The sequence below is a fragment of the Aulonocara sp. 'chitande type north' Nkhata Bay genome, linkage group LG13, assembly GCF_057382095.1.
Source record: "Aulonocara sp. 'chitande type north' Nkhata Bay isolate Kocher_YH1m ecotype deep benthic linkage group LG13, A_spYH_male_GT1.1, whole genome shotgun sequence".
NCBI classification, from domain to species: domain Eukaryota; kingdom Metazoa; phylum Chordata; class Actinopteri; order Cichliformes; family Cichlidae; genus Aulonocara; species Aulonocara sp. 'chitande type north' Nkhata Bay.
In genome coordinates this window covers 10,989,041-11,016,853 of record NC_141356.1, presented here as the reverse complement: position 1 = coordinate 11,016,853, position 27,813 = coordinate 10,989,041, and the positions used below count along the sequence as shown (strand labels likewise).

The 27,813-nt window shown below is 48.8% G+C and overlaps 1 protein-coding gene across 7 annotated transcripts in view; it reads left to right on the top strand.

Moving 5' to 3' along the window:
• The window catches only part of LOC147315708 (spectrin beta chain, non-erythrocytic 1), a 101,762-nt gene that overhangs the window by 58,323 nt on the left and 15,626 nt on the right, over positions 1–27,813 (top strand). For all 7 annotated transcript variants that reach the window (XM_086258698.1, XM_086258703.1, XM_086258699.1 and 4 more), the window contains 31 exons: positions 4,460–4,611; positions 8,780–8,953; positions 10,091–10,182; positions 10,356–10,436; positions 11,363–11,478; positions 11,562–11,674; positions 11,777–11,964; positions 12,531–12,648; positions 12,880–13,038; positions 13,384–13,479; positions 13,610–13,816; positions 13,958–14,111; positions 14,198–14,349; positions 14,451–14,669; positions 14,753–14,833; positions 14,922–15,128; positions 15,211–15,422; positions 16,520–16,657; positions 18,204–18,324; positions 18,434–18,649; positions 18,730–19,149; positions 20,288–20,490; positions 20,658–20,748; positions 20,858–21,004; positions 21,360–21,623; positions 23,005–23,229; positions 23,755–23,844; positions 24,867–25,145; positions 26,708–26,838; positions 26,915–27,119; positions 27,295–27,669. In XM_086258698.1, the coding sequence (XP_086114824.1) occupies positions 4,460–4,611; positions 8,780–8,953; positions 10,091–10,182; positions 10,356–10,436; positions 11,363–11,478; positions 11,562–11,674; positions 11,777–11,964; positions 12,531–12,648; positions 12,880–13,038; positions 13,384–13,479; positions 13,610–13,816; positions 13,958–14,111; positions 14,198–14,349; positions 14,451–14,669; positions 14,753–14,833; positions 14,922–15,128; positions 15,211–15,422; positions 16,520–16,657; positions 18,204–18,324; positions 18,434–18,649; positions 18,730–19,149; positions 20,288–20,490; positions 20,658–20,748; positions 20,858–21,004; positions 21,360–21,623; positions 23,005–23,229; positions 23,755–23,844; positions 24,867–25,145; positions 26,708–26,838; positions 26,915–27,119; positions 27,295–27,669 (5,426 nt within the window). The remainder of the gene's footprint in view (positions 1–4,459; positions 4,612–8,779; positions 8,954–10,090; positions 10,183–10,355; positions 10,437–11,362; positions 11,479–11,561; positions 11,675–11,776; positions 11,965–12,530; positions 12,649–12,879; positions 13,039–13,383; positions 13,480–13,609; positions 13,817–13,957; positions 14,112–14,197; positions 14,350–14,450; positions 14,670–14,752; positions 14,834–14,921; positions 15,129–15,210; positions 15,423–16,519; positions 16,658–18,203; positions 18,325–18,433; positions 18,650–18,729; positions 19,150–20,287; positions 20,491–20,657; positions 20,749–20,857; positions 21,005–21,359; positions 21,624–23,004; positions 23,230–23,754; positions 23,845–24,866; positions 25,146–26,707; positions 26,839–26,914; positions 27,120–27,294; positions 27,670–27,813) is intronic.

The window sequence follows — 27,813 nt, the reverse complement described above, 5'->3', positions numbered from 1 at the left end:
ACTTCCTCTTCCTCACCTCTGTCCTTTCCTTTCTTCTTCTCTGTCGTTTCCTGTAACTTTTCCTCTCTTTATCTTTTTTTTTTTTTTAACATTTCAAACTATTTAATATATATTAATATAATAACATTAAATACATTAAATAATCACTGACAATTATGATAATGATCATATCATATTATTAGCTCTTTATCTTTCTTGGCTTGTTTCCTTTCCTCTCTTTCACCCTTGCTCTTGCTTTCACTTCCTCTCCTCTTTTGACTCTTATCATTTGAATTCAGAATGCTTTGCTCTTTTATTTCCTTGTTTCCATCTTTCTTCTTTCTTGTTTGTTTCTTCTTCCTCTGGTTTCCTCTTCTCTCTAATCCTTTCCTTCCTTGCAACCTTTGCTCTACATTTAATCCCCCCTAAGGTCCCCTCTGGTTACGTTTATTATTTTTCCTCTTTCTTTTTTTATGTATTTTATTTATTTATTTTTATCTACTTTTTGAGGATGAAACATTTTCAAATTTCGGACGAACGCCACAAACGCCGTCATGAGCTCGTGTCGACCTAGACTTCCCATGATGCATCGTGATCATGTTTATGAGAGCGCCGCATTCACACGATGATACGAGCAGTGATGCGCCTCACATGATGCTCATGCTCTACATTCCTCTGTGTGTGTGTGTGTGTGTGTGTGTGTGTGTGTGTGTGTGTGTTCCTTTTTTTGTCTCAGTGGGGACGAATCACGCCATGCCCCTGTCTGGTTTGTGTGTACTTCCTCAGGCTCAGGTTAAGGTCATCCTCAAAGTGTGTGTGTGTGTGTGTGTTATTGACCCGCCCCATCAATACACCACTGTCTCCTGCAGGCCTAATGAAGCGCACACAGCTGCTTCTTGTGTGCTCAGCAGTATCTGTGAGGAAACTGAAGCCTGTGACATTGACTTCTGCTTAGCTGTGTGTGTCTGTCAGGGTGAGATTGTGTAGCTTTGCGTTAGCAGATGGTAACACTGCGTTTACCTCGGGGCCTCCCGTCACCTGAAATCACTTGGCGTGAAAAAAATTACAGACATTTGTGAAATTTGCAGGAAACTCTGCAAAAAACTGGAAAAATAATCGTTTTTCCTGAAGCTCGTCGTGAAAATGAACATTTAAAGAATCAGTTTGTTGAAATTTATGTTAAAATGGTCGAAAGTGTTTGGCCACATTCACACACTGTGAATACAGATGTTCTCAGTCCCACTGCAGGTGTAGAAGTCGGGCAGAGAGCCGTGCAGGCTGCCCTCACTGGATTTGAGCGTGGTACCGGACGCGCGATCAGCTGATTTATCGTGGAATGCGGGAACGTTAGAGCGAGGTAGCCGAGTGCGTAAAAGCTGATGACTCCAACCCTGCTCACATTAACATCAGCATGCTGGGAGCTTCATGGCTGAGCAGCTCCTCTCCATAAAGTGCACTCTGAGTGGTCCAATCAGAAGAGAGAAGACTCCTTAAAGGGGCGGGGTCTAAATGTTTGAGGGTTGTTTCTGGGTGCTCGGGTGCATTTCCTGCTAAAACTAAAATAAAACCAAATAAAAGCAGACCTGCTGTTTCCTCCAGACAGGAGCTCAAAGATTAGACAGAAAAGCATTTGCAGGAATGCAGCCGGGCGGGAACGCTGCGACTGTTGGCAGCCCGCGAGAATATTCGAGTATTTCTCATAACTGGAGGTGAGCCGTGCTCAAGGCAAACGACACAAGCAGCGTCATACCGAAAGTGTGTGTGTGAGTGTGTATTCATATCTTTGTGGGGACCAAAAAGTGGAATTTTACTATACTTATGGGGACCAAAATCCAGGTCCCCATAGACTGAAAATGTGGTTTTAGTGTCAGGTTACAGTTGGGTTACGGTTAGGGCAAGTGGCTAGATGTCCCCACAAGATATGAATAGCCGACGTGTGTGTGTGTGTGTGTGTGTGTGTGTGTGTGTGTGTGTGTGTGTGTGTGTGTGTGTGAGTGAACACATTCTCCTGCTGGGACGAGCATCTGCTGCTTTCTGAGCACAGGAAGGGGAAGCCCCAACATGAACACACACACACCCTGCAGTAGGAAGCATGAAGATGGAGATAAGACGCTCGGTTCTCTCGGCGAGTTTAACTCTCATGTGATGATGTCTCTCGTGCAGGAAACAAACGAGCCTGTGCAGGCAGCGCGGGCCGCCACGCTCAATCTGCAGACACTACACCCCTGCTACACCCAAACATTTAGGCTAATGATGCAGATTTTCTGAATGCACCAGCTGACCTCCGGCCTGATGAATCCACGGCTTGCAGCGCCGCTCGCTCGGTGAAAACTTTGATGATGATCTCAGCCTTACTCCATGTGGGAAGCCTGCAGGGTGATAGGCTGCTGACACTTTGGTGTCACTTCATTCTACAGTTCGCACAGGATTTTAGTTTTTCTACCACAGTGACTATACGGTGTGAGGGTTCGTTTGGCTGAAATGTTTCTTCAGTTTAGTTTTTGTTGACTTTCAGAGTGTTTGTAAGATCCAGATGTGGATCCGTTTGGATGTTTCTCATCCCGACCTCGCAAATGTGCATCAGAGTGAAACTGGAGAGGCCGGGAGGCGTCGTCACCGAGTACCCTCGGAGAGCGGAGGGTATTTCCAGCCTTTCCAGCAGTCAGAGCGCAGATGGCTGTTTGCTGTTCTCAGTGCCGATGTTCTCGCAGTGAGGGCGGCGTTGAAGTGTTATCAGCTGCACTGTTGTGGTTTTATCTCTGGAACAAATTTACATTTTGCTCACTGAACCTGCAGCTTCCATTTAAAAAGGCTCATTCGATCCGATCTGAGCGTTAAAGCCAGAAAACAGCAGGTTTCATAGATTTGTGCAGACTGTTTGTTCCAGTCGTCCTCGTTGCTTCTTCCTGTTGATATCTGGGCAGTTGTAGACCTCGTGGCGTCTTCCAGCAGCTCCAGTTTGATATCGGAGCGTCTCCGCTGAAGGCCATTCAACACTGAGGCCATTGTCTTGCTGCAAAATAACAACACAGCGCGAAGGTCGTGGATTTGTGTGAACGTTTGTTGGACTGGGCAAATCTTATCGGCCCAGTTTCCCTGCAGAGGTCAGGCTGAGTTCAGTCCGGTGTGGAGGAAGAGCTTCGTGTTGGAAGACGACTCGAAGAATCTGTCGGTGCCGTGTTTTTATCTGCGGGAGTGACTTTAACCACCGTGTATGACTGCAGACGTTGTACAGCGACGATGCGAGAAGTTTAAAATCTGCAATCATTCAAAACCAACCTGTTCGATAACGGGTCAGAGAGGCCACGCCCCCCACAGTACCCCGGGTGTTTTTTGTCCACATAAAGCCTTTGGTGTGGTCAGTTAGTAATCAGCACTTTAAAGCAGCTCCACTTAAAACGTGGCATGCTAGAGTGTCAGCCGGCCGTGACCTTTGACCTCTGTCTTCACTGCTTGAATCCTCACAGTGAGTTCAGAAGTCAGCGGCGTGTGAAAGCACGCACAGAGCAGCTGTGGGTGGAGGATGTGTGGGTGTGGTGCCAGTTGTGAAACTTCCTCCTGTGACCTCCTGAGTTCACGCGCCGCCGTGTTCGAGCTGCGGCGACAGACACGTGTGACGAAGAGCTCGTTTAAAACATTAAACAAAAGCTCAAACACTCTGCAGCTCTGTTTGTTCTGTTTCTATAAAGACAGCGTCAGACTGATGGCGCTGCACCGAGGCCCGGGAGTAGACCCTAGATTATTATGAAGTGTCACTCATGCAAAGCCACGTTGTCCAGTAGAATAGATGGTAGGTGAGGGATCGTTTTAGACTTCTGGTTTTGTTTGGCCCCAGTTTGTGAAAAGGACCTTTGAGTTTGAATCCATCGTCTGTTGTCTGAATTATGTAAGTGTGCGCTTCGATCGACTCGAGCGAAACAGTCTGGTCCCAGATGTCGTCGACCGCACCGAAGAGCCAAAAACTGGAGGCTGATCCTCGAGCTGTCCACTAGAAAATAAATGTGTGTGTGTGTGTGTGTGTGTGTGTGTGTGTGTGGGCGATAACAATAACCAGCAGGCTCGTGGGAAATAAACTCTGCTGCAGGTGTGAGCCATCAGGCGACACTTCATCTGCTGCGTGTTTGTGTGAGCACGAGCAGAGTTCAGGTTTAGTCTGCTTTATCCAGCACAGGAGAACACACACTCACGTGTGTATTTATATCCTTGTGGGGACATCATTCCCTAGCCGCGTACCCTAACCATCAAATATGAACGCCTGACCCTAAACCTAACCATAACCTAATTGTAACTCTGTCACTAAAACCACATTGTCTGAAAAATCCCTTCAAACTCGTGAGGACCAGGATGTTGGTCCCCACAAAGATATGTAAACACACACGTGTTCACATCCAAACCCTGCAGAGACGAGCAGGACGCTCGGAGACTCCTGGCTGTGATTATCGTGTCTCACTCTCTCTCTCTGTCTCTGTGTCTCTCTCAGATGAGCGTGAGGCGGTGCAGAAGAAGACCTTCACTAAGTGGGTGAACTCCCACCTGTCCAGAGTTTCCTGTCGGATCACCGACCTCTACATGGACCTGAGGGACGGACGCATGCTCATCAAGCTGCTGGAGGTCCTGTCGGGAGAGAGACTGGTGGGTTACGTCGCTGTCAGGGCTTTTATTTTGAAGGAGTAGCAGAAACTGGAGAAATGTTTACCATTCAGAGTCACGGGGGTGCGGTGGGTCACTGGGACGAAATATTCCATCAACAGCTTCATAAAAACAATCATACGTGACCTGAACTGATCATCAGGTGACTTTAATGTGACTAAATATTAGAAACACTCACCAAAGCGCCGAGAACGAGACGTTTTTAAGTTATCTCAAATATGTCTTTATGAGGGTTCGACGTCAGGACGGAGTCACGTCTGTTTCGTCCTTCCCCGCCTGCACTGATGGAATCGCATTGGACTTCTTTTTTTTTTTTAAACCCACTTTGGGTCATTCGGGTCTGAACAAATCGTGAAAATAAGCGAAAGACTTTCTGCTTTTCAGCCATTGTCCACCTTGTAAAATGTCTCTGATGTTTGTGAACGTGCAGATGGAGGTAAACTCCTCGGCTCTGGCTGATGAAACCAAGCCGTTCATGGACAAAAGCTCTGTGCTGTCCTCGCTGCACAGCAGCAGCTGCCGGGCGTCTCCACTCTCCCCCTCATCTTATCTAAAACGTTTATTCCTTCTCTGTGGAGATGAAATGAGGCGTTTATGGCTCTGGCAATCATTAACCTTCCTCTGTCTGCTTCACTTCAAACCAGATCGGCTTCCAGCGCTCTCGTTTCTGTCTTGGTCGAGCTTTTTTTAAACAGATGTGTGTCATCGGAGGCGCCGCGTACACGTCACACCAAATATATAAAAACAGCAGCGCGACTCTTTAAGACGTCAGCAGAGGATAGAGAGGAGGAGATGATGATGATGATGATGATCAGCAGCTTAGGATGATTCAAAGCTCATAATAATCCTTCTTTCTCTTATACTGAGCCTCAGTGCTGCCCCTCACTTCATCATCTGTCTGAACCACCAGTTTTAGCTCCTCCCCCTTTTAAGACAACCTGTTTCTTTTTCACAGATGTCTGCTCAGAGCACGCTGAACTGCATTTATGTCGAATCATCCCAGAAATCCATAAATCCGGGTGAACGTTAAACAGTCGAAGGTGTTTCTGATGCTCTCGAGTTTCCACATTTTGAATTCTGAGAGGAGAGCGAGTCGGTCTGTCGGCCTTCCTGCTGTATTCTCCTCACGCTCGCATGACGTTAAATCACTCAGACTTTCCCAGTTTGACCCCCGGACTCTGACTTCCGACGCTACAAGCCAAATCCCCCCCCTCTTCTTTTTCTTCTTCTGTCTGTCGAAGCTATTCATCTCTGACCTCCTCTTTCGCTCTGCTGTCATCCGGCTTTCTCTCAACCTGTCAAACACACACGGAGAGGAAACGCAGCCAGGAATCCGACTTTCCTCCGTTTTCACCTTCTGTTCGGTGAGGAGGATGTTGGAAATGGAGAGATGGTGACGTGTGAAGCAGGCTGGGTGGAGGATGGGGGGGGGGGTAACGGTGGTAGATGGGGTATTTGTGCAGGGGGGGGGTTGAGTTGTGAAAGGAGTCATTGAGTAACTTCAGGGTTTACATGCAGCCAAACGCCTCCAGAAGCAGCAGAAGAATCTGCGAGCGAGCGGCTGCAGAGGCCGTGCAGCAGCAGGCTGAGCTGTGCACGGCTTCAGTCTCTGTGCTTACAGTTAAAGTGAAGTCCAGCTTCAGCGTGGCCCACAGCAAAGACACGCGTGCAGTTTCCTGATGCTAGCTTGCTCAGCGACAGCGTGTGTGGTTTTCTAAGCACCTGTTAGCTTATCATGGCTAAAGTAGCAAAGCTCCGTGTTTCTGACATGTGCGATAACATGGAAGTTTGAGCCACACGTGCAGTTTCAGCTGCGTGTGTGTGTGCACAGTAAACCTGAAATAATTCTTGTTTGTCTGCAACCCCTCACGGCCAGCGACATCTGGCTTTGCATCGCGTGCTGGGACGTCCAATCGGGCACAGCCCCACCCACCTGCTGGTCCCGGCAGTCAGATTACGAGGCTCAGAAAAGGCAGCGTTAAAGGGGGAGGAGCTAAAACGGCTTGTTTCAGTTAGCTGATAAACTGCATGAACCCATGTCAGACACAGAAGGATTATTTTGAACTATAAATCGTGCTGAGCCGCTGTAGATGAGCACATGTGTAGACGAGCATGACGTGGGCTCAAGGGAAAGATGGATTTGGAGAAATCTGAAATCCTGTGGTCAGAGAAAAATGTCAGAAATGGTTTAAAATTGGTAGCATTTGTTTAAGAAATGACTCAGAGGGCTGAAACAGCAGCGCTTGAATGGAAGGAATTTGTTGGGACTATTTTCAGAGGCGGATTAATCCACACCGCGTGTTGTTTCCTGTAGCTGGATGATAATGAGGGAACATGTCAGAGTCCCACAGCAGGATCGCTGATGTTTTCTGGGCAGCATTTGGTAGTAAGATGCGTTTTTGTTGGACTTGTTCAGGCCTCCCGTTGCAGTATTGTGTTATAAAAAACATCCATCACTGTCCTCCTCACTCCAGGGTTACTCTGAGGGGGCCTTTCAGGCTTGGCTCAGGTCCTATTTGGGAAAAGGTTTCCGATCAGTCTCACCGCAGTCACTCACAACACAAACAGGCCGCCCCCGTTTCATGACACGGCGCGATGCTCCAGCCTGAAAGCCGCTCCAACCTTCTCCGCGTGGAAATTCCCGCTCCGGAGTGGGACCCGCTCCTGAGGGAGGTGAAATGGTTTGTTTTCATGGCTGAAGGTGCTGATGAGCGTCAGCGTGAGGTGACCGCCGGCATCGTCCAAAAAATCCCTCTGGTCCGAGTCCAGGTCCTGAATCACGGAGCGACTTTGAGCCGTTCGTGTCCGTGTGGGAAAAAGAAACGTCTGCGGTGTTATTGTTGGCCTCTGTCCCGCTGTGTGTGTGTGTGTGTGTGTGTGTGTGTGTGTGTGTGTGTGTGTGTGTGTGTGTGTGTGTGTGCTGCAGGATGTAACGTGGCTGCTCTGACATTTATTTTATCGTCGACTTCTATTTGTCCTGTGTTTAGTTTATATTTCGGGATTTCATCCAAATTTAAACATCGCCTTCCTGAATTTGTCAGAGCCGTCCGAGAGGCTCGCTTTCAGCAACGTCCATGAAACACAGGCAGGTGTGCACAGCCTCACCTGTGTCAGCTGGAGACTCTCCGTGATGTCACAGCATCCTGACCCTGAGAGCAGCGAACTCCTGTTTCTGACTCGATGTCACATTCAGCTTGGGTGGAGTCGCGTCCGTTTGTTGTGCGACAGCTGAACTGTCAAACATCTGGCTGATGATTCGGGGCTGAAGCTCGACAGTAAACTGGGTTATCGCAGCGTTAAATCGTCCTGTAAATCCTTTGGTCATAATCACAGCCGAGTCCTCCTCATTCGGCGTCTTCTGCTCCGCCTGCTGGGAAACCGAGGCTCACGGGCGTTCCACGACTGCGGGCACGCTGGGCTCCGTTTCCTCTCCGGGACAGGAATCGCCTCACCTGCACAGTTTCATGGGTGAACTGCCCAGAAACAGAGAAAGGAAAGAGCCCAGGATGATCCATATCAATTCTTTAATTAGAGCATCAAATCCGTAAAACCTCAAATTTGGAGTCAGATATGATTTAAAAAGCACCAAATCATCACGATCATAAAGCTTCAAGCCTCAGATTTAGTTTGAAAATGAATCGAAATCATCAACAAAGATTCTCTGATCAGCAGCTCGAGCCCACAGTCTGAAGTCAAACGGCAAAAGTGACTAAAGTGCTCCAATGCCAGTTTCTCAGGTCCCACTTGCAGCGCCCCCTGGTGGGCGGACCCCGCCATCTCTTTTTAAAAGCTGCTCATCAACCAAAACTAAAGCAAATATAGAAACTTATATGGCAGAAATGCCCAAAGTGCTCCAGAGTACAGCGTGTGTAATGTCCTCAGATCTCCTGTCTGTCGCTTGGCGATCGTGGACGTTTCAAGCCATGATCTGTAAATCTGTGACGTTTCCAATTGGAGGGATATAAACTCAGGACACCAGCGCAGCTGCAGCGTGAAGCAATAAATAGATGATAAAACAGAAAATGTCCGTTTGAAAGCGTTCAGCTGTGTCTGCAGCTGTTCACACACGGCGGCCTGACGCGGTTCACGGTTTCTGGTTTCTGCAGGTTCTTTAAAAAAAACCTCACTCCTGTTTTTGTTGTCGTTTCAGCCGAAACCCACGAAGGGTCGTATGAGGATCCACTGCCTGGAAAACGTGGACAAGGCTCTGCAGTTCCTGAAGGAGCAGAGGGTTCACCTGGAGAACATGGGCTCCCACGACATCGTCGACGGAAACCATCGCCTCACTTTAGGCCTGATCTGGACCATCATCCTCCGCTTCCAGGTAACAGGCAGCTGAGCAAGTTTGCATCCCAACACCAGACTGGGTCATCACCTGCTAGTGTGGTGTGTCTCTTTTTTGGGCGCCATTTTGCATCCCAAAAGACGTCATTACAGTCATCCCTAACACTAAAGATATCCACTGTGACCGAAGTAGAGAAGCTGGTGTTTTCCATGGGGGACAAACGACACCGTTTACGTCCGTCTGTGATTTTGTGTCCTCAAAACTTCTCAGTTTTCAATTGTGAGACAGAAAAAGTCTTATGTGCCATTTTGCATCCCTAAAATAATGAAGCACTTCCTCTGTTGAACCTTTCACATCGATGCTGTTTTGCATCCTGTAGGATTTCATCCAAAGACTATTTTGCATCCCATAACACACCGAGTATATTCTCACTCGCACACACGTTGAACCAGTTATTGACACGAGATGCAAAATGGCAAATCTGACACCTTTAATATTACAGTTTATTTCACATAGAAGTGAAAGCACTGCTACACTGGAAACTAATCCCTTAATATGATTATGAAGTAGTGAGTTTAAAAATCGGCTTATTTTGCTGCAAACTGACGAGTTGAAGTGAAGTTGGTGGTAAAATGTTCACTTCATCCGTCACAAACCAGGCGGCTGTTTGTTAGCTTCAGACTCGTTAAACACAATCAGGTGAAATCCGAAGCCCCGGCTCTTCCTGTGACGTGGTTTTACTGTATGCTGACGGTCGATGTCACTGGGGCAGTGAACAGTTGGGTGAAAAGGATTTAGCTTTTATAAGCTGTGAGGATTAAAAAATGACGGTTTAAAATCCTGCGGTGGAGGAGCGAGTGCAGACCGATAGCAGGACCACAGTTGGTTTCATATACGCATCAGCTGTGCTCGAATCATTCGAGCTGTCGGACTCAAACTGATGGACGTCCATCAATGAAGGTGAGATGGTTACGTCTGTAGGCTCGTGTGTCTTTGTAAGGACACACTGAGGTTTTCAGGAAATTGGGGGACGTTTTGGAAAATGAGGACGTTTCTGGTTTGCAGAGATGTTGTTCAGCACATTTTGCGTACTTTGTCTCATCTTTAAAAAGCTGTGAGAGTCCTCGGAGTCGGTTTAACCCTAAAGTGACTGCTTCTTTAAACTGTGCGCCTCAGATCCAGGACATCAGCGTGGAGACGGAGGACAACAAGGAGAAGAAGTCGGCCAAAGACGCTCTGCTGCTCTGGTGTCAGATGAAGACGGCAGGGTGAGTCCTTCGGTTCCTCTCCTGAAAGTTTCTTATACGACTCTGCGCGGACTGTGATTGGCTGTGGGTCCAGGGAGGCGGGTCGAGGGGGGGCTGTCGCAGCTCACTTTCAGCACGTTGATGTCATTACTCTGACATGGTTAGATGGATTTATGATGATTTCTTCTTTGCAGATATCCTAATGTCAACATCCACAACTTCACCACCAGCTGGAGGGACGGGATGGCCTTCAACGCCCTCATCCACAAACACAGGTAGGGCTCAGCCTGCTGCAGGTGCTGCGCAGGGTCGAGAGAAACCCGGCACACGCTTCTCCGAGTGGCGAAATCTGACGTTTGATGGAAACACTGGCTTCTGCTTAATCGCATTTTTAAAAAACAGATTAAAATGATTTTTAGAGGAACTCTCTACGAAGACGAACACTCCAACACCACAGCAGGAGCTCGTGGGAGCTTTTACCGCGGCGTCCTTCAGAGCTCATTAAGATTTAAAACCTTCCTTTCTTTAGTTTATTAGGTGTGATGTACGCAGGCTTCTACAAAACTTTCACTTGTGGACAAACTTGTTTTTCTTTAAACCTCTAATCCTGATGGAGGGAAGGCGGAAACATAAAGACTAAAGTTCCGTTAGTCACAAAAAGAGATGAGACGAAAACATCCTGATGAAAAAGGAAGGCAGCGTCTCGTTAGCAGTACCGAGGTCCGGTCAGACGCAGCGTCCTGTTCTGACTGCTTCAGACAACCCATCACCCACTTCTGAGTGCCTCCCTATCCTCCAGGGTGATGTTGGATGCTGGGACCTTTGCATTGCTGAGACAGGCTGAAACTTTTCATCTGCACAGCATCTTACAATGTTGTGTTTGCAGCCATTCCCCACTTCTGTGAATGGTACTCATAAATCATGACGATTTGCATATCAATGATCATAAACTGACCTCACAGCCCATTCTGTCCTTAGTTCCTCAGGTTCACGCGTTGCTTCTCACCTGCAGTTTATCAACACCAAGATGGCGACAGCAAAAAATCTGAGCTTCCTAATTCATCCAGACAACTCGAGCTAATGCGCTGAACTCTGACAGGGATCATTTTAGCCTGCGTGCCATCAGCGTGTGACGATGTCTGCGAGTAGAGCTGGAATCACGTCACCTTTTGACCTTTCTCCTTCTGTTTCCGGTCTGCAGACCCGACCTGATCGACTTCGATAAGCTGAAGAAATCAAACGCTCACTACAATCTGCAGAATGCCTTCAACCTGGCCGAGCAGCACCTGGGCCTCACCAAGCTGCTGGACCCCGAGGGTAAGCCACGGCGCGCGCACGCACACACACACACACACACACACACGACATGTTAAATCTGCGCTCTTCATGCTCGTGTGCAGACATCAGTGTGGACCACCCTGATGAGAAGTCCATCATCACCTACGTGGTCACCTACTACCACTACTTCTCCAAGATGAAGGCGCTGAAGGTGGAGGGCAAGAGAATTGGGAAGGTGACGACGACTTTAAAGAACAAAGAAACAAAACGTCTCGTTAAACACTTTCTTTCCTGAAATATACCAGACGTTAAGCTCACGTTGGTTTTTTCCCTTCAGGTTCTGGACAACGCCATCGAGACGGAGAAGATGATCGAGAAGTACGAGTCTCTGGCGTCTGACCTGCTGGAGTGGATCGAACAGACCATCATCATCCTCAACAACAGGAAGTTTGCCAACTCTCTGGTGGGAGTCCAGCAGCAGCTGCAGGCCTTCAACACCTACCGCACCGTGGAGAAGCCCCCAAAGTCAGTATCTGCTTTTAATGCGAGACATCGCCATGGAAACAGACGAGAAGCGTTTTTAATTAATTTAGACAGGAAGTGGTAACAACGACAAGCGGCGCGCTTAATGTGCCGGATGGTTGTGCTCTGATCACACAGCAGCGAACTCTTTGTAGAGGAATCTCCACCTGCACATCCAGGCAGGTGGAGATTAAGATGAATAGACACTCAAAGGTGGAGCGAGACAGAATTACAGAGATGAGGAGACTAAAGACAGGCCTGGAGATGATGGAGAGATTGGGCGGAGCCATCAGTGCAGCGCAGACAGTTAGACGTGCTTCAGGTGTGTGTGTGTGTGTGTGTGTGTGTGTGTAACCACGACACACAAACAGGAAGCAGTGCACAGCTGCTTTAAAGGAGATGAAACAATATGAAACAAACCTGACGTTTAATAGTTTTCCTGGAACGAGTCGCACATCTGAGAGCAAAGCAAAAAGACTCGCCGTTCCTCCCGTTACACTGAGCCGACAGCAGCGGCGGAGACTCCTCTGCAGGGTTCAGACGGCTGAGTTTGTGCTGCTGTGTTTCAGGTTCACAGAGAAGGGAAACCTGGAGGTCCTTCTGTTCACCATCCAGAGCAAGATGAGGGCGAACAACCAGAAGGTCTACACCCCCCGAGAGGGCAAACTCATCTCCGACATCAACAAGGTACCCGGCCGCCCCGCCTCCAGCTCTGTGTCAGAGCTCAAGAATGGAGCCTTTAAACGTTTATTTTACATTAATCTGCCCTGAGAGGCGAAGCGAGCTGATTGGACGGTTTAGAGTCACGCCTGGATGTGTCGACCTGGCTTTGAGTCCAAACCTGTAAAGGTTCAGAACTGCTCGGATCCAGATGTTCAGACAGATGTAAAGACCTGCTCCTGTGTGCGTTTGTTTTAGGCGTGGGAGCGTCTGGAGAAGGCGGAGCACGAACGGGAGCTGGCTCTGAGGACGGAGCTGATTCGTCAGGAGAAACTGGAGCAACTCGCCCGACGCTTCGACCGCAAAGCTGCCATGAGGGAGACGTGGCTGAGCGAGAACCAGAGGCTGGTCTCACAGGTACGCTCGGCTCCGCCCGGGTCACCTTTGATCGAAACCTTTTATAGGAATCATTTTAATTGATCTTTATGTCCTCTCATCACCTCCATGTTTCCTTTCCTCTTTTCCTTCCCTTTCCGTGTATCCTTTCTTATCTTCATCTTCTTCTTGTTTCCTATATCCTTATTATTTTCTTTCCTCTCTCCTCTTTGTCCCCATTCCCTTCCTCATCTCCTTTTTTCTTTCCCACTCCCTTCCTCTCCTTTATCCTTATTCCCTCCCCTGTCCCCTCCTCATGTTGTTTCCTCTGTGTCTTCCTCGTTTCCTCTCTCCTCTCCTCGTTTCCTTTCCTTTGTCGTCCCTCAGGATAACTTTGGATTCGACCTTCAGGCCGTGGAAGCTGCTACTAAGAAACACGAAGCCATAGAAACGGACATCGCTGCGTACGAGGAGCGAGTTCAGGTGAGTCCGTCACCTGCTCGTCTCGTCTGACGTCCCGTATTGATTGGTTTAGGCGGAGGTCACAGGTGACGGAGTGAAAGCTTAGAAAATCATTCTCCTCCTTATCATCTCCTCCTTATCACCGGTGTAGGCGGTGGTTGCCGTGGCAAAGGAGCTGGAGGCGGAGAGTTACCATGACATCAAACGCATCACAGCTAGGAAGGACAACGTGATCCGGCTGTGGGAGTATCTGCTGGAGCTGCTGAAGGCCCGCAGGCAGCGGCTGGAGATGAACCTGGGCCTGCAGAGAGTCTTCCAGGAGATGCTCTACATCATGGACTGGATGGACGAGATGAAGGTACGGAGGGACGGCCGCCATCTTTTATCAGCGGCTTTGTCTTCCTGATTGGTCGTTCTTATTTCTTTACTCGTCCTCTGAGGACACGTGTTTGTGCTCTGCTGCTGGTTTAACCTCCGCCCCCGTGCTCTCCACCTCCAGATGCTGCTGCTGTCTCAGGATTACGGGAAGCACCTGCTGGGCGTGGAGGACCTGCTGCAGAAGCACGCCCTGGTGGAGGCGGACATCAGCATCCAGGCCGACCGAGTCCGAAACGTCAACCGCAACGCTCAGAAGTTTGCCAGCGACACCGAGGGTGCGACACGCAGACTTTACCCGCTTAGCTCCAGCTGTTTGTTCTCCAGTAACACCTCCATCTCACCTCCTGCTCCTCCTCCTCAGATTACAAGCCGTGTGACCCTCAGATCATCAAGGACCGAGTCGCTCACCTCGAGTTCTGCTACCAGGAGCTGAACCAGCTGGCGGCTGAGCGGCGAGCGCGCCTTGAGGAGTCCCGCCGCCTGTGGAAGTTCTTCTGGGAAATGGCTGAAGAGGTGATCAGTTGTTGTTGTTATTTTATTTGTAGTAAATCGGTGGTTTGAGCTCCTGCTCTGAGGAGGTGTGACTGAAGCGTGGGTGTGTGTGGGGTCTGTAGGAGGGGTGGATCAGGGAGAAGGAGCAGATCCTCTCCTCCGAGGATTATGGGAAGGACCTCACGGGCTCGCTGCGACTGCTGAGCCAGCACAAAGCCTTTGAAGACGAGATGACCGGCCGCGCCGCCCACCTGCAGCAGACCATCAAACAGGGCGAGGAGCTGGTGGCCGACAACCACTTTGGAGCCGACAAGATAAAAGAGCGAATCAAGGACATCCAGGTACGACGCACCTGTGCCGCGGTCACACACGACACGATTGAATCCCCGCCTGTTCCTAACGCCTTCCCTCCAACCTCCCGCAGGAACAGTGGGCGGCTCTGGAGCATCTCTCCGCTGTCCGTAAGGCCCGCCTGCAGGAGGCCTGCAACCAGCACCAGTTCCAGGTGAAAACATTCTCCCAGTGTCAGAAACCAGCGACTGAACTCGCCTGGCACAGGAAGGTAAACGTGCTGTTTGTTTTTCCGTCTGCAGGCTGATGCGGACGACATCGACACGTGGATGCTGGACGTGCTGCGGATCGTCTCCAGCGTCGACGTCGGCCACGACGAGTTCTCCACTCAGGCTCTGGTGAAGAAGCACAAGGACGTGGCCGAGGAGATCGGCAGCTACCGGCCCGTCATCGACGCTCTGCACGAGCAGTCGCGGACGCTGCCGCCCGAGAAGGCCAACTCCGAGGAGGTGACGGACGCAGCAAAGCTTCGAACCAGGTAAAGCTTCAAAATCCCAGAACGCACCTCGCTGACGGTTTGTGTGCTCGCAGGTTCAGAGCCGGCTGGCGGGCATCGAGGAGCGCTACAAGGAGGTGGCCGAGCTGACGCGGCTCCGGAAACAGGCGCTGCAGGACGCTCTGGCGCTCTACAAGATGATGAGCGAAGCCGACGCCTGCGAGGTGTGGATTGACGAGAAGGAGCAGTGGCTCAACAGCATGGACATCCCCGAGAAACTGGAGGACCTGGAGGTCGTCCAGCACCGGTAAGAACTGGCCCGCCATTGGATCGTCGAAGAATAACGGAAAATATCAGATTTCCATGCAAACGCACGCCGTGCCCACCCTGTCCGGGTTACGCCCACAGTCAGCGCGCTCGTTTAACGGCTCAGTTACGGGGTGTTTTACTGCTCCATCAAATATTCTGCCCTCTCCTCCCAGCAGGGCCAGAAATAATGTTCCAGCAGTGGAAGCTGTGGGAACAGACCAGTAAACTGTTATTTACACCAGACACAGGTTCTTCAGAGTGTGTGTGTGTGTGTGTGTGTGTGTGTGTGTGTGTGTGTGTGTGTGTGTGTGTGTGTGGTTACATGGTTCGTTCACAGCAGCCTTCTTCTCGGGTTTTCAGCTGCTTGTCTCTGTTTTGTTCGACCACAAAACGTCACATGGATCCGATCCCAGATGCTGGTTAAGTGTGTGTGTGTGTGTGTGTGTGTGTGTGTGTTTAACTGCCCTTGTGAGGACCAGGCTCAGACTCCAGCAGGTTCCCTGCATCATTAAACTCACTGAGAGTTTTGGGGAGGTTCGATTGGTCTTCGGGGTCGGGCACGAGGTGGCACACACCCTGGACCGGTCACCATTAGTCAGCAGGTTGAATTACAGCGACAGACACACCTGTGTTATAAAAGCAGTCAAACCCATCGCACGCCCCCATGAAAAAAGACTTTTTGAATGAACCGGAGTCTGATTAAAACTGGAGTTTTACGAGCTCAGGTTTAATTTGATCTCTGCAGCAGGAATAAAAACACGGAGCTGTAAATGAGAACAGGTCCACCTCAGGATTAAACTCTTTTCTTTGGCATTAACTGTCGTTGTTTGACTGTTTCTAAGCTTTTCATGGCCAGATTCAGCCGCTCAAACCTTTGGTGTAAAATCCGACTTTGATACGTTGTTGGGAGAGTTAAAGCAGCCCGCCTGCTCACACCTGTGACCTCTCATCCTGGTTCTCCTGATCGGCCGTTAGGACAAAGAAAACTGTCCTGCAGCTGTTTGTTGTTTGCAATATGGATTCACAGGGTTTGCATCTTTTTGAAATATTCATGCTGATGATCCTCGTGACGTCCGACTAACCGTCTCTGTTCAGGTTCGAGAGTTTGGAGCCGGAGATGAACAGCCAGGCGTCCCGGGTTGCCGTGGTAAACCAGGTTGCCAGGCAGCTGATCCACAGTGGACATCCCAGCGAGAAGGAGATCAAAGCCCAGCAGGACAAACTCAACACCAGGTAATCAAACTGGGATTATCAGGAATCTGATGACAGCACGGCGATTAGGCTTGTGAAGGAAGCGAGATTAAAAACGACAAAGAAACCGATCTGAGACTGAAGAAGATGGCGGAGAGGAACGCGAGCACGTCGGTCAGCTGAGAAACTTTTAGTCACAGTGAAAACTTTATTTAGCAGCTTATCAGAGACGAGTCAGGAAGTGAAGCTGGACTGAGGTTAAAAAATGTATTTTTACCTGTTTTAAATGACAAATAATCAATCAGAGCTTTGATTGAACCAGAGCGGTCCGTGTATCCAGCAGGTCTGCATCTGGATACGTTTGTGATGTTTGGCTGAAAACATGAAAGCATTTCTCTAAACTTTTCTTATTTCACTTTGATATGAAATATTTATAAAGCAACACCAGCTTTGCTCCGTCTCAGTGGAAAAACTTCCAGACACTCCTGGATCCTGGTCGGCTTCAAACCTGTTTCTTCCTGATAAACTGAGCTAAGCTAACAGAAAAACTGAACACAACCCCGCGGTTATTAAAGTCTGTTCATGTCAATAAAGACACTTTAAAGATACTGTATACTGGTAATTATTTTAGGTTATTTAATAGGAAAGAATGTTTTACTCATAAATATTCATTGATTAGGTGTAATTATGTCTCTCAGCATTAAAAATACATGTTGCTCCGCCATATTGAATACAGAGACGGAGATGTCTAATCAGTTTATGTGTGTGGTTACAGACCGGCTACTTATGCAGTACCGCCGATATGGACACAATTAATCATGTGACCCTGCCCTCATAGAGGGCTGGCTAAACATCAGCTGGTTATAAGCTAGCATCTGTGAGCTAATGTTAGCCTCGAGTGTCCTAAAAATGACACTTTTCCTCTGATAAATAGTTTGGCTACATTCTCACATCATATGAACATTTAATCAGTTAAAGTCTAGGAGTCCAACAATGTTAGCTTCACTTCAGAGAAAGGTTTACCAATGCTGGCTAACAGCGGCTAGCAGCAGCTAACAGAAGCTAACAGCAACAAAAACAGCAGCGCTAACTGACAAGAAGGTTCAGCAGCTCACCTCAGTATCCCTGTCATCAGTCTGAAATAAGCTTCCCTGACTTGTTTCAGACTCCTTTGAAGCTTTTACAGCATCCTCCAGAGGGAACAGATTTGGATAGAGTCATACTTATATGTGAGATTAATGAAGTCTGAGTAACTGAAGCAGATTTTTAAAACTACACTAAAGATCAGTGCTGGTTGGATCTAAAGCTGGAAGCAACAGAATATCTCGTAATTTTTGGTTTACATTTGTAATCGTAGAATAAAGAAAGCTTTAATGTTGGTTTATATTCAACATTAAACGTAAAACAAATGTTGGGGCTAAACCAGAGTTAAGCTGTTATTAAAACTGAGAATGTAAATAAAATGAGTTTCAATTTTACTTTGATGTCATTTATAATAAGTGAGCTGCAGGGTTGATCTGATTAACCGGCATCAAACCGTTCCTGAGCAGGTAAATCGAATCAGAGTTGACGGTGTTTCTGTGTCCAGGTGGAGTCAGTTCAGAGATCTGGTGGATCAGAAGAAGGAAAGCCTGAACTCGGCTCTGGGAGTCCAGAACTACCACCTGGAGTGCAACGAGACCAAGTCCTGGATCAAAGAGAAGACCAAGGTACTAACAGAGCCAAATTACCAAAACCGGCGAACGACGAGAGGCGTGATTTTTACACGAACCACTCTGTGGTGCCTGATCGATCTTTTTGCCCCCCGTCTGTGTGCAGGTGATCGAGTCGACCCAGGAGCTGGGGAACGACCTGGCCGGCGTCATGGCTCTGCAGAGGAAGCTGACTGGGATGGAGCGCGACCTCGTGGCCATACAGGACAAGCTGAGCGACCTGGGAAAGGAGGCAGAGCGTTTGGGCTCCGAACACCCGGAACAGTCCGAGGCCATCAAAGGGCGTCTGGCTGAGATCACCGGCGTCTGGAACGAGATGAAAGTAGGCTTTTCTCCCCGTGTCTGTATATAACTACCAAACGGAGAATTTGGTGCCGCTAATCATCTCCTGGCTGTTTTCAGGACACCCTGAAGAACCGGGAGGAGTCTCTGGGCGAAGCCAGCAAGCTGCAGCAGTTCCTGCGCGACCTTGACGACTTCCAGTCGTGGCTGTCGCGGACGCAGACGGTCATCGCCTCTGAGGACATGCCCAACACGCTGGCCGAGGCCGAGAAGCTGCTGGCCCAGCACGAGGGCATCAAGAACGAGATACGCAACTATGAGGAGGACTACCAGAAGATGAGGGACATGGGTGAGATGGTGACGCAGGGCCAGACGGACGCGCAGTACATGTTCCTGCGACAGCGGCTGCAGGCGCTGGACACCGGCTGGAACGAGCTGCACAAGATGTGGGAGAACCGGCAGAACCTGCTGTCCCAGTCTCACGCTTACCAGCTGTTCCTCCGGGACACCAAGCAGGCCGAGGCCTTCCTCAACAACCAGGTGAGCTCGCCGTTCCATCTCACCTGTGCTCCACGGTGTAGAATCTGAAACCTCAGTTACCATGGATACCAGACTACAGGAAATGGTTCAGAGGGTCATGTGATGTGAGCACAGAGTGAACCGCCGTCGCATTAATGATGCTCACAGTCTCCGATCTGCGACAACCGTCACATGATTTTTGCCCAGATCTCTCCCTCTGTACCCCAAGTGCATGCTGGGACAGAATCCAGCTTCTTTCTTTCTTTGCATAACTTTTACCCAAATAAAAACCTTTAGCTGGAAACGGTGAGTCAGAGGTATCAAATAAAGACGCCTCAGTCTCTGAGCTTCACACAGTCAGAGAGCTCAAACGTCCCGCAGAGGATGTCAAAGGTCAAGTAGCTGCTCAGCTGAGAGACGAGAGTGACGGGACGTGAGGTAGTTCAGAAGTTCAGCCAGCCCTGTGATAGGTGAGCAGCGTGAGCATGGCGCTCGCTGTGCGATCAGAGGCCTCGGCCTGCGTCACAGTCCAGGATTCAAAGAATCATCAGCTGTGATTTCGAACACTGCGGCTGTTTTCTCAGGTCACACGCTGCCACCTGCTGGTGAAAAGCCTCCATTACAGCCACGTGTTTACCCTCAGCGTGTGATCTACAGCAACTCATTTCTGTCCGCTTCAGCTCACTCACACGTTTTCAAGCGAACATGTTACGTTTCTTTTACCAGTTACACAGAACATTAATTAATAAAAACTCCAGAACAAATGGTAATGTCTCTGTGTTTGGTCTTCTCCTCCTCTGGCAAAATGGTGGAAATCCTGATGATGATGATGATGATGAAGGCTGTGCTTAGCCAGGCTGCTCATTAGTTAGCGGAGATGGGAGGATTACATCAGACTAATTAAAGTTTAAGCTGGAGCCTGGTGGCTGTGGCTCAGGCGGAGATCATCTCAGTGTAACAACCTCAGCCTGCTTCCTTCACTTTAACGTAGAAGTTCGATGGTTTTGAGATTGTTCTTACATTTCATTCTGAAACAACCCCTTTAAGATGACTTTGTTTTGATTGGCTGCCCCTCGAGCAGGCTTGAAAAAGCCCCACCCCTCTCTATGACATCATCCAGATGCTAGTTTTTAACGACTCCTCTGCGTTCCTCCACCAGGAGTACGTCCTGGCTCATACAGAGATGCCCACCACCCTGGAGGGCGCCGAGGCTGCTATCAAGAAGCAGGAGGACTTCATGACCACCATGGACGCCAACGAGGAGAAGATCGGCGCCGTGGTCGACACCGGCCGCCGCCTGGTCGCTGACGACAACATCAACGCCGAGCGCATCCAGGAGAAGGTGGACTCCATCGACCAGAGGTGACCAAGAGTCTGTCAGTGTGTGAGAAATCGATCCGGGAAGGGAGAGAGGATCATTTGATGATTTCCTGTTTATGATACATGTGACGATGTTAAAGGGAAACGTGAGCTTTACAAACTTTAACCTTCTTGCAGAAAAACGAAACAAAATAACTTTTGTTCTGCAGACACAAGAAGAACCGAGCGGCTGCCAGCGACCTGCTGACGAGGCTGAAGGACAACAGAGACCTGCAGAAGTTCCTGCAGGACTGCCAGGAGGTAAAGCGCCGCCATTCAAAACACACGAAACATCCAGAGTGCGGAGGGCTTAGCCTCTGCTTCAGCTGCTGCTGGTGTCTGAGCTCGTTTGCCGGCTGTGTGTCCTCAGCTGTCCCTGTGGATCAACGAGAAGATGCTGACGGCTCAGGACATGTCGTACGACGAGGCCAGGAACCTCCACAGCAAGTGGCTGAAGCACCAGGCCTTCATGGCTGAACTGCAGTCCAACAAGGAGTGGCTGGACAAGATCAACAAGGTGAGCAGGGAGGAGGCGGAGTCAGACCGAGGAGGGAATCGGAGGACTGAAGTACGCAGCACAGATGAGCCCAGCAGCTGTTAGAGTACGAGAGCAGCCTGTCGGTGCTGGGTGACATCACTGAGAGCAAAAGCATCATTTTCAGTTGGCAGCATAAACGTCACACATCCTCGTATATCAGCACAAATATGTAAAAGAGTCCCCGTGACATCGCCTGTTTTAAAGCTGCCGTATTTCTAAGCTGTCATCCCTGAACTCAGGAGCGTTGTCCAGTCCAGACCAACCGCTCGGCTCAAGGTGTAGACGCGACGTTGTTTTCTGCTCTGACGATTGGTTGAAACCTCCTGTGCCGCAGGACGGGCAGACGCTGATGGCAGAGAAACCAGACACGGAGGCCATGGTGAAGGAGAAGCTGGCGTCCCTGCAGACGATGTGGGACGAGCTGGAGTCGACCACGCAGACCAAAGCCAAGTGTCTGTTCGACGCCAACAAGGCCGAGCTGTTCACGCAGAGCTGCGCCGACCTCGACAAGTGGCTGGGCGGGCTGGAGGCGCAGCTGCAGTCGGACGACTACGGCAAAGACCTCACCTCGGTCAACATCCTGCTCAAGAAGCAGCAGGTGAGGACGAGGTTTCCTTTCAGTGTGAACTATAAACTGTATATCTGCACGATGTTGGCTAAAAACACTTTGTTATTGACTCTATCAGCTGTCGGAGGGTTTCCCTGTAAACTGGTATTGGCAGTGATGCATGAAGGAGGAGAAACCTGGACCTTTGATTTCAACAGCAGGGCGGGTTGGGCCCCAGCCCCCCCCTTCTTTAGGCACGCCCCTGACTCGTGTTATTCTGCACAGAAACAGCTTTTTTCATAATCAGATAATTATTGATTGATTGATCCGAAGCTCGTCGTTACTGCGAGTCCTCCATCGCCATGCTTTCTAAGCAGCTTTTACATAATTCAGCCTCACACTCGCTCCTCTTACGTAATCGTTCACTGGAGTGTCGAGCCCACGCTGAGAGCGCGGACAGCCGTGTTTGTGAGGACCTCGCCGTTTTTCCACTGATGATGGTTTTAAAGGTGGAGGTCCTCGATGGTGCCGACGATGGTTTTATTAATGTAAGAGTAACAGGGAGGTCCTCACAGAGATGGTAAAACAGGAGCGTGTGTGTGGTGTTGGAGGGAGATCATTAGTGTTTGATCTGTCAAACAGAGAGAGAGGAAAACAAACCTCCTCCTCCTCGTCTTCCTCGCTGCTCTAATTTTAGTTCAGGCTGTCCTGTTTCTGCTGCAGACGTTCGTTGTGTTTCTCAGTCGCTTCTCGGACGTCAGGAGATTTTTTATTTTACATTTTTGACAATACTGAAGGAAAATGAGACGAGGCCTCAGAACCAGTTTTTAAAATTATATTCTTTAAATTTATAATTTTTTAACACTGTTTGGTTCTTCAGTGAGCAACACTGTTTTTAATTTAAAGTATTTATATTTAATATTGTCTTTTTATACATGAATTCTATTTTTAATGCAAACTTTATGATTTGATTTATTTCTCTATTTTTGACTGTTTTGCATTTTTACTCATTAACTGAGTTTTGAGCTTCTCTTATTTATTTTATTTATTTTTGTTTATGGTTTCTTTTTGCTGCTTATATAGTATTTTATTTTTAAAATGTTGATTTTATTTAGTTTTTAGGTCTTTGTTGCATTTTTTAATATTTTGATTTTTCGGTGGATATTTCTCGCTTTGCATTTGCTCCTCATCAGAATATTTTCTGAAGGTATTTTATTAAATTATTTCATTTTCCTCGTTAAAGCAAAAAGATGCAAATAAAGCAACATCGTGCCGACGATTGAACCGAATATCAGAAAAACTTTCAGCTCTGTTGAAACAAACTGTTTGTCTTAGACGTCATTCACATATTTTCTGGGGGGGGGGTTGCGCTCGTGTCCGTGGCTGCAGCGGCGTCTTCTCCCCGTCTCACCTGTAAACTGTCCTCCTGCAGATCCTGGAGAGCCAGGTGGATGTACGTCAGAAGGAGGTGGAGGAGCTGCAGAAACAGTCACAGGCCCTCAGCCAGGAAGGGAAAGGCTCCGAGGAGGTGGATGGACAGAGAGTCACCGTGGAGAGGAAGTTCCAGACGCTCCAGGAACCACTGAAGAAGAGGAGAGACCACCTCATGGCCTCCCGGGAGATCCACCAGTTCAACCGAGACGTGGAGGACGAGATCGTAAGTTTTTAATGTAACGACCTCTGAAGGTGAAAATCATCTGGGCCCAACAAAAAGTTAGTAAAATACAAAATTAATGGATTAATTTGTATTATATTGTGTCAAACATTAAAAGTAAACGAATTTGGAGATGAATGAAAATGAATCAAAGAAAAACTTCAGCAAAAAAAGTCATAATGCATGAAATGGAAAATTAAAGAAAATATCCTTTAAATACTACAACAACACAAAAAAGTACATAAATAATTTATGTAATTTTAAATGTGATTTTGGTCCTTTAACGATGACACACATGTTTTAATAACATGAACACAAACGTCGTCTCCACGTTTCTCAGAAACGACTTCTGTCAGAAGTCGTTTCTGAGAAGGAACCAGAAGTAAAAGCGTCAGAGAGGAAGTTGCAACAGCTGCTGCGGTCACACTGATAACACTGATGTGGGAATAACAGGTGGTGTGTGTGTGTGTGTGTGTGTGTGTGTGTGTGTGTGTGTGTGTGTGTGTGTGTGTGTGTGTGTGTGTGTAGCTGTGGGTGGAGGAGAGGATGCCTCTGGCCACTTCAACCGACCATGGACACAACCTGCAGACGGTCCAGCTCCTGATCAAGAAGAACCAGGTACGCCTCACCTTTACCTGCAAACTGCACGTTTTTCACGCTGATGGTTTTTATTTCTAAGCACTTCCTGTTTGGGATTAGGGATGGGTATCGTTTAGGTTTTATCTGATACCGGTGCCAAATCGGTACTTTTGAAACGGTGCCGGTGCTTAAACGGTGCTCGAACCGGTGCTTAAAGAATGGAGAGCACAAAATTGGTCCAAAAACCTCTCATGTTCATCTGTTTTTTGTAAAAAGATAACAATGTTAGCCTTTTCTGCAGCTATGGGGCATATATGGTATCACTCTTGGCTGGAAGCAGTGCTTAAACAATGGAAAAAACACAAACTTAAATCCTCTCATGTTTAACTGTTTTCCACTTTTTCTTTGGTCATTTTAGCCTTTTTGTCCAGGGTGAAGGGAGTATCTGCCATCAAACAAGAGGACAGCTGCATGTAGCTATGATGATGTTTGCTAGTTCACCTTACATGCATTAATGTAATAACGTGGTTAGCCTACTCAACGTAAATTACACACGAACAACATGAAGCTACTCACGCAGAGACGAACGGCTGCTGCTGCTATCAAATACGGCGCATTTCTCGGCTTTTAAAAAAAAAACGCTATGCGTCGCCAGGTGTTTCATCGGATTCGAGGTGTTACCTCCTTTGACAGTATCACAGTATCAGCTTAAAGCACTTGTTGCTGCTGAGTTTGCATATTTTGCTGTGAAGTACAGCCAGACTTTTGACCGCTTTGCCTTGGACATTTTTAATCTGTAGCTCTGCATAAAAGAACGTACGTACCTGGCCCCGCCTACTATCCTCGGAAACGTAAAACGATTGGCTAGAAGTGTATCACAGCTCAGGAAAAAAAAGCACCGAAATAAAGCACCGAAATGTGCGCTGCTTTTCGGTCTGGTTACTACCGTTTATGATGGCACCGGACACCGGTACCCATCCCTATTTGGGATTTTTACAATATTTCAATATAAAAGCAGTAAAGCCTCATATAATCCTCTCTGTGACCTTTGACCTTCACAGACCTTGCAGAAGGAGATCCAGGGCCACCAGCCTCGCTATGACGACATCTTCGAGCGCAGCCAACACGTCCTGCGCGAGGACAGCCCGACGACCGAGCTGATCCGCCAGCGGCTCGCCGACCTGCAGTCGCTGTGGGAGCAAATCAAGAAGGAGACGGAGAAGCGCCACACCCGCCTCAGCGAGGCCCACGAGGCGCAGCAGTACTACTTTGACGCCGCCGAGGCCGAGGCCTGGATGAGCGAGCAGGAGCTGTACATGATGTCAGAGGAGAAGGCCAAGGTGAGGGGAGGAGCCGTGGGGGGGGTGTGGAGAAGACGGACGCTTTCAAACTAGCAGAGCTCTGACACGTGAGATCCGGCTGTGTGATGGAAACCTGAGTCAGGTTTTAGTGCACTGGCACCTCAGTACATCCTCTTACCAAACAGAGTCAGGTGGATGTGTTCAGATTTTCAGAATAAAAGCATCTCTAAGGACAACATTTTCCCCGATTCTTTTCCTGCAGTTCTCTCTGACTGCCCTGCAGCAGCCCTGTGTTGCATTCAGGCACAGTGTGTTTGACCCGGTCCTCTTGGCTTTAGAGAGCAGCGTTGGATATCTCTGAGCAGGAAAAAAGACGTTAATGAAAATCTTACAGCCACTTAATCTCATTGGCTGTATGTTTGTTGAGGCTTTCCTTGTATGTCTCTGTGGGTGTCTGTTCTGTTTCAACTGTTAGATGTTTTGAAGGCCAGATTACTGAGTTAAGTTTGGTGATCAAACTGTGGGAGCATCTCACCTGCTGATCAGAATTCCACTGTGCATCAAAACTGGAGCTCAGACTTCTCAGACGCTCCGTTTTCTTCTGTTGGAGCACTTTTAGCATCTTTATCCAACCAATAATATGGCTGCTGTGGGGTTATTGTGCTAACACGGTCCAGATCAGGACTAGCAGACAGCTAGTGGCTACAGCCAACTGTCAGTCAAAGAGGCCACGCCCCTAATAATGCAAGTTTTAAGCCTAAACCCGGTGAGTTATGAAGCAGTTGTTATATTTGTCTCTGACTCCTGAAATGAACCCCAGAGAAACTGTTAACGTGTCTCCTCCAGTACAGAAAACCTGTCCTCTGCATATAGAGACACTTATTCTACTTCCTGTCTTTTACTTCCTTTTAATCTTTAATCTGTGACAAAAGTTGAATCTAGTTTTTATGAAGGGGGGAAATGACCCACAGAGAACAGTGTGTGTGTCAGGCTGTGAACATGTTTGGGAGTCTACGGGGACAGACTCACTGCTGGAGCCTCTAGTGGACGTTGGAGGAACTGCAGCTTTTAACCTTTTAACTTTGCTGTAAAATATCTTTAAACAGCTTCATGCTTTTCTCAAACACTCCTCGACTCTTTGAACCATCTTGAGGAAACATCCTGCACGATTTAAATAAAGACGATGTTACAGAGAGTCGGTCGGTCCGTGTTTCTGTCCTCATGGCTAAAAACTTCCTCTTTCTTGGTTTTCGGGCACCTCCTGTTTCCTCTCTTTGCTTTTGTGTTGGTATCAGACTGTTTCTGCTGCTCAGCTCACTCTAAAAACTCTGGAGGCAGGTGATGTTTTCACTTTGGTTTTTCTGTGGCGTCAGTCTCAGGTGAACTCTGCAGGTGAGGGGAAACTGTCAGAGCTGTTTAACAGTCCCGACTCTTCTCAGCTGTCCTTCCACTGCCTTCACTTTTCTGTTCCTCAGCATCTCCTCTCCTTTCTCACTTCTTGTTTCTGATTCTTTAATTTAGTTTCTTTTTGAATCATGTTGGAAAGTCCAGAGAAATCTGAGCTTTTGCTTTTGCTAAAATCAGCCTGTGTGCGTCTATAGGACGAGCAGAGTTCGGTGGCCATGCTGAAGAAGCATCAGATCCTGGAGCAGGCGGTGGAGGACTACGCCGACACCGTCCACCAGCTGTCCAGCACCAGCCGGGGCCTGGTGGCTGCCGGGCACCCCGACAGGTGAGGTCGTTTTCCTGCTTTGTCACAGAGAGGAATGAACTTGGCGAATAATGAGGATTTAAAATCTGTCCTGCAGCGAGCGCATCGGCATGCGTCAGTCTCAGGTGGACAAGCTGTACGCCGGCCTGAAGGATCTGTCCGAGGAGCGCCGCGGGAAGCTGGACGAGCGTTTCCGCCTCTTCCAGCTCAACCGGGAGGTGGACGACCTCGAGCAGTGGATCGCCGAGAGGGAGGTGGTGGCCGGATCGCACGAGCTGGGACAGGACTACGAGCACGTCACCGTGAGTTACTCGATCAGCCGCCTCCTCGCGCCGTGCAGGCGCCTCTGAGGTTCTTATGGAAGCATAAAAATCCGACGTGTCCATATAAAAACGAGTGAAAACAGGACGTCACAAAGACTTTAAGGCAGCACGTCGTTTGTGAGCATGCCCATTTCTATTTCCTCTCCTCTTGCAGATGCTGCAGGAGCGTTTCAGAGAATTCGCCCGCGACACGGGCAACATCGGCCAGGAGCGCGTGGATGGCGTCAACAAGCTGGCGGACGAGCTGATCAACACCGGCCACGGCGACGCCGCCACCATCGCGGAGTGGAAGGACGGCCTGAACGAGGCCTGGGCCGACCTGCTGGAGCTCATCGACACACGGACGCAGATCCTCGCCGCCTCCTACGAGCTCCACAAATTCTACCACGACGCCAAGGAGATCCTCAACCGCATCCTGGACAAACACAAGAAGCTGCCGGAGGAGCTGGGCCGAGACCAGAACACGGTGGAGACCCTGCAGAGGATGCACACCACCTTCGAACACGACATTCAGGCGCTGGGAACGCAGGTGAATATTTCTCGTCTCCCGCCGAGCCTGTCCGAGCTCTCGTCCCGTTAAACGAGGTCGTCCTGATTATCTTCAGTCTGCCTCTCGCTGAACGATCAGAAACTCATAAACTGATATTGTCCAATGAGAAATGAAGGCAGTGAC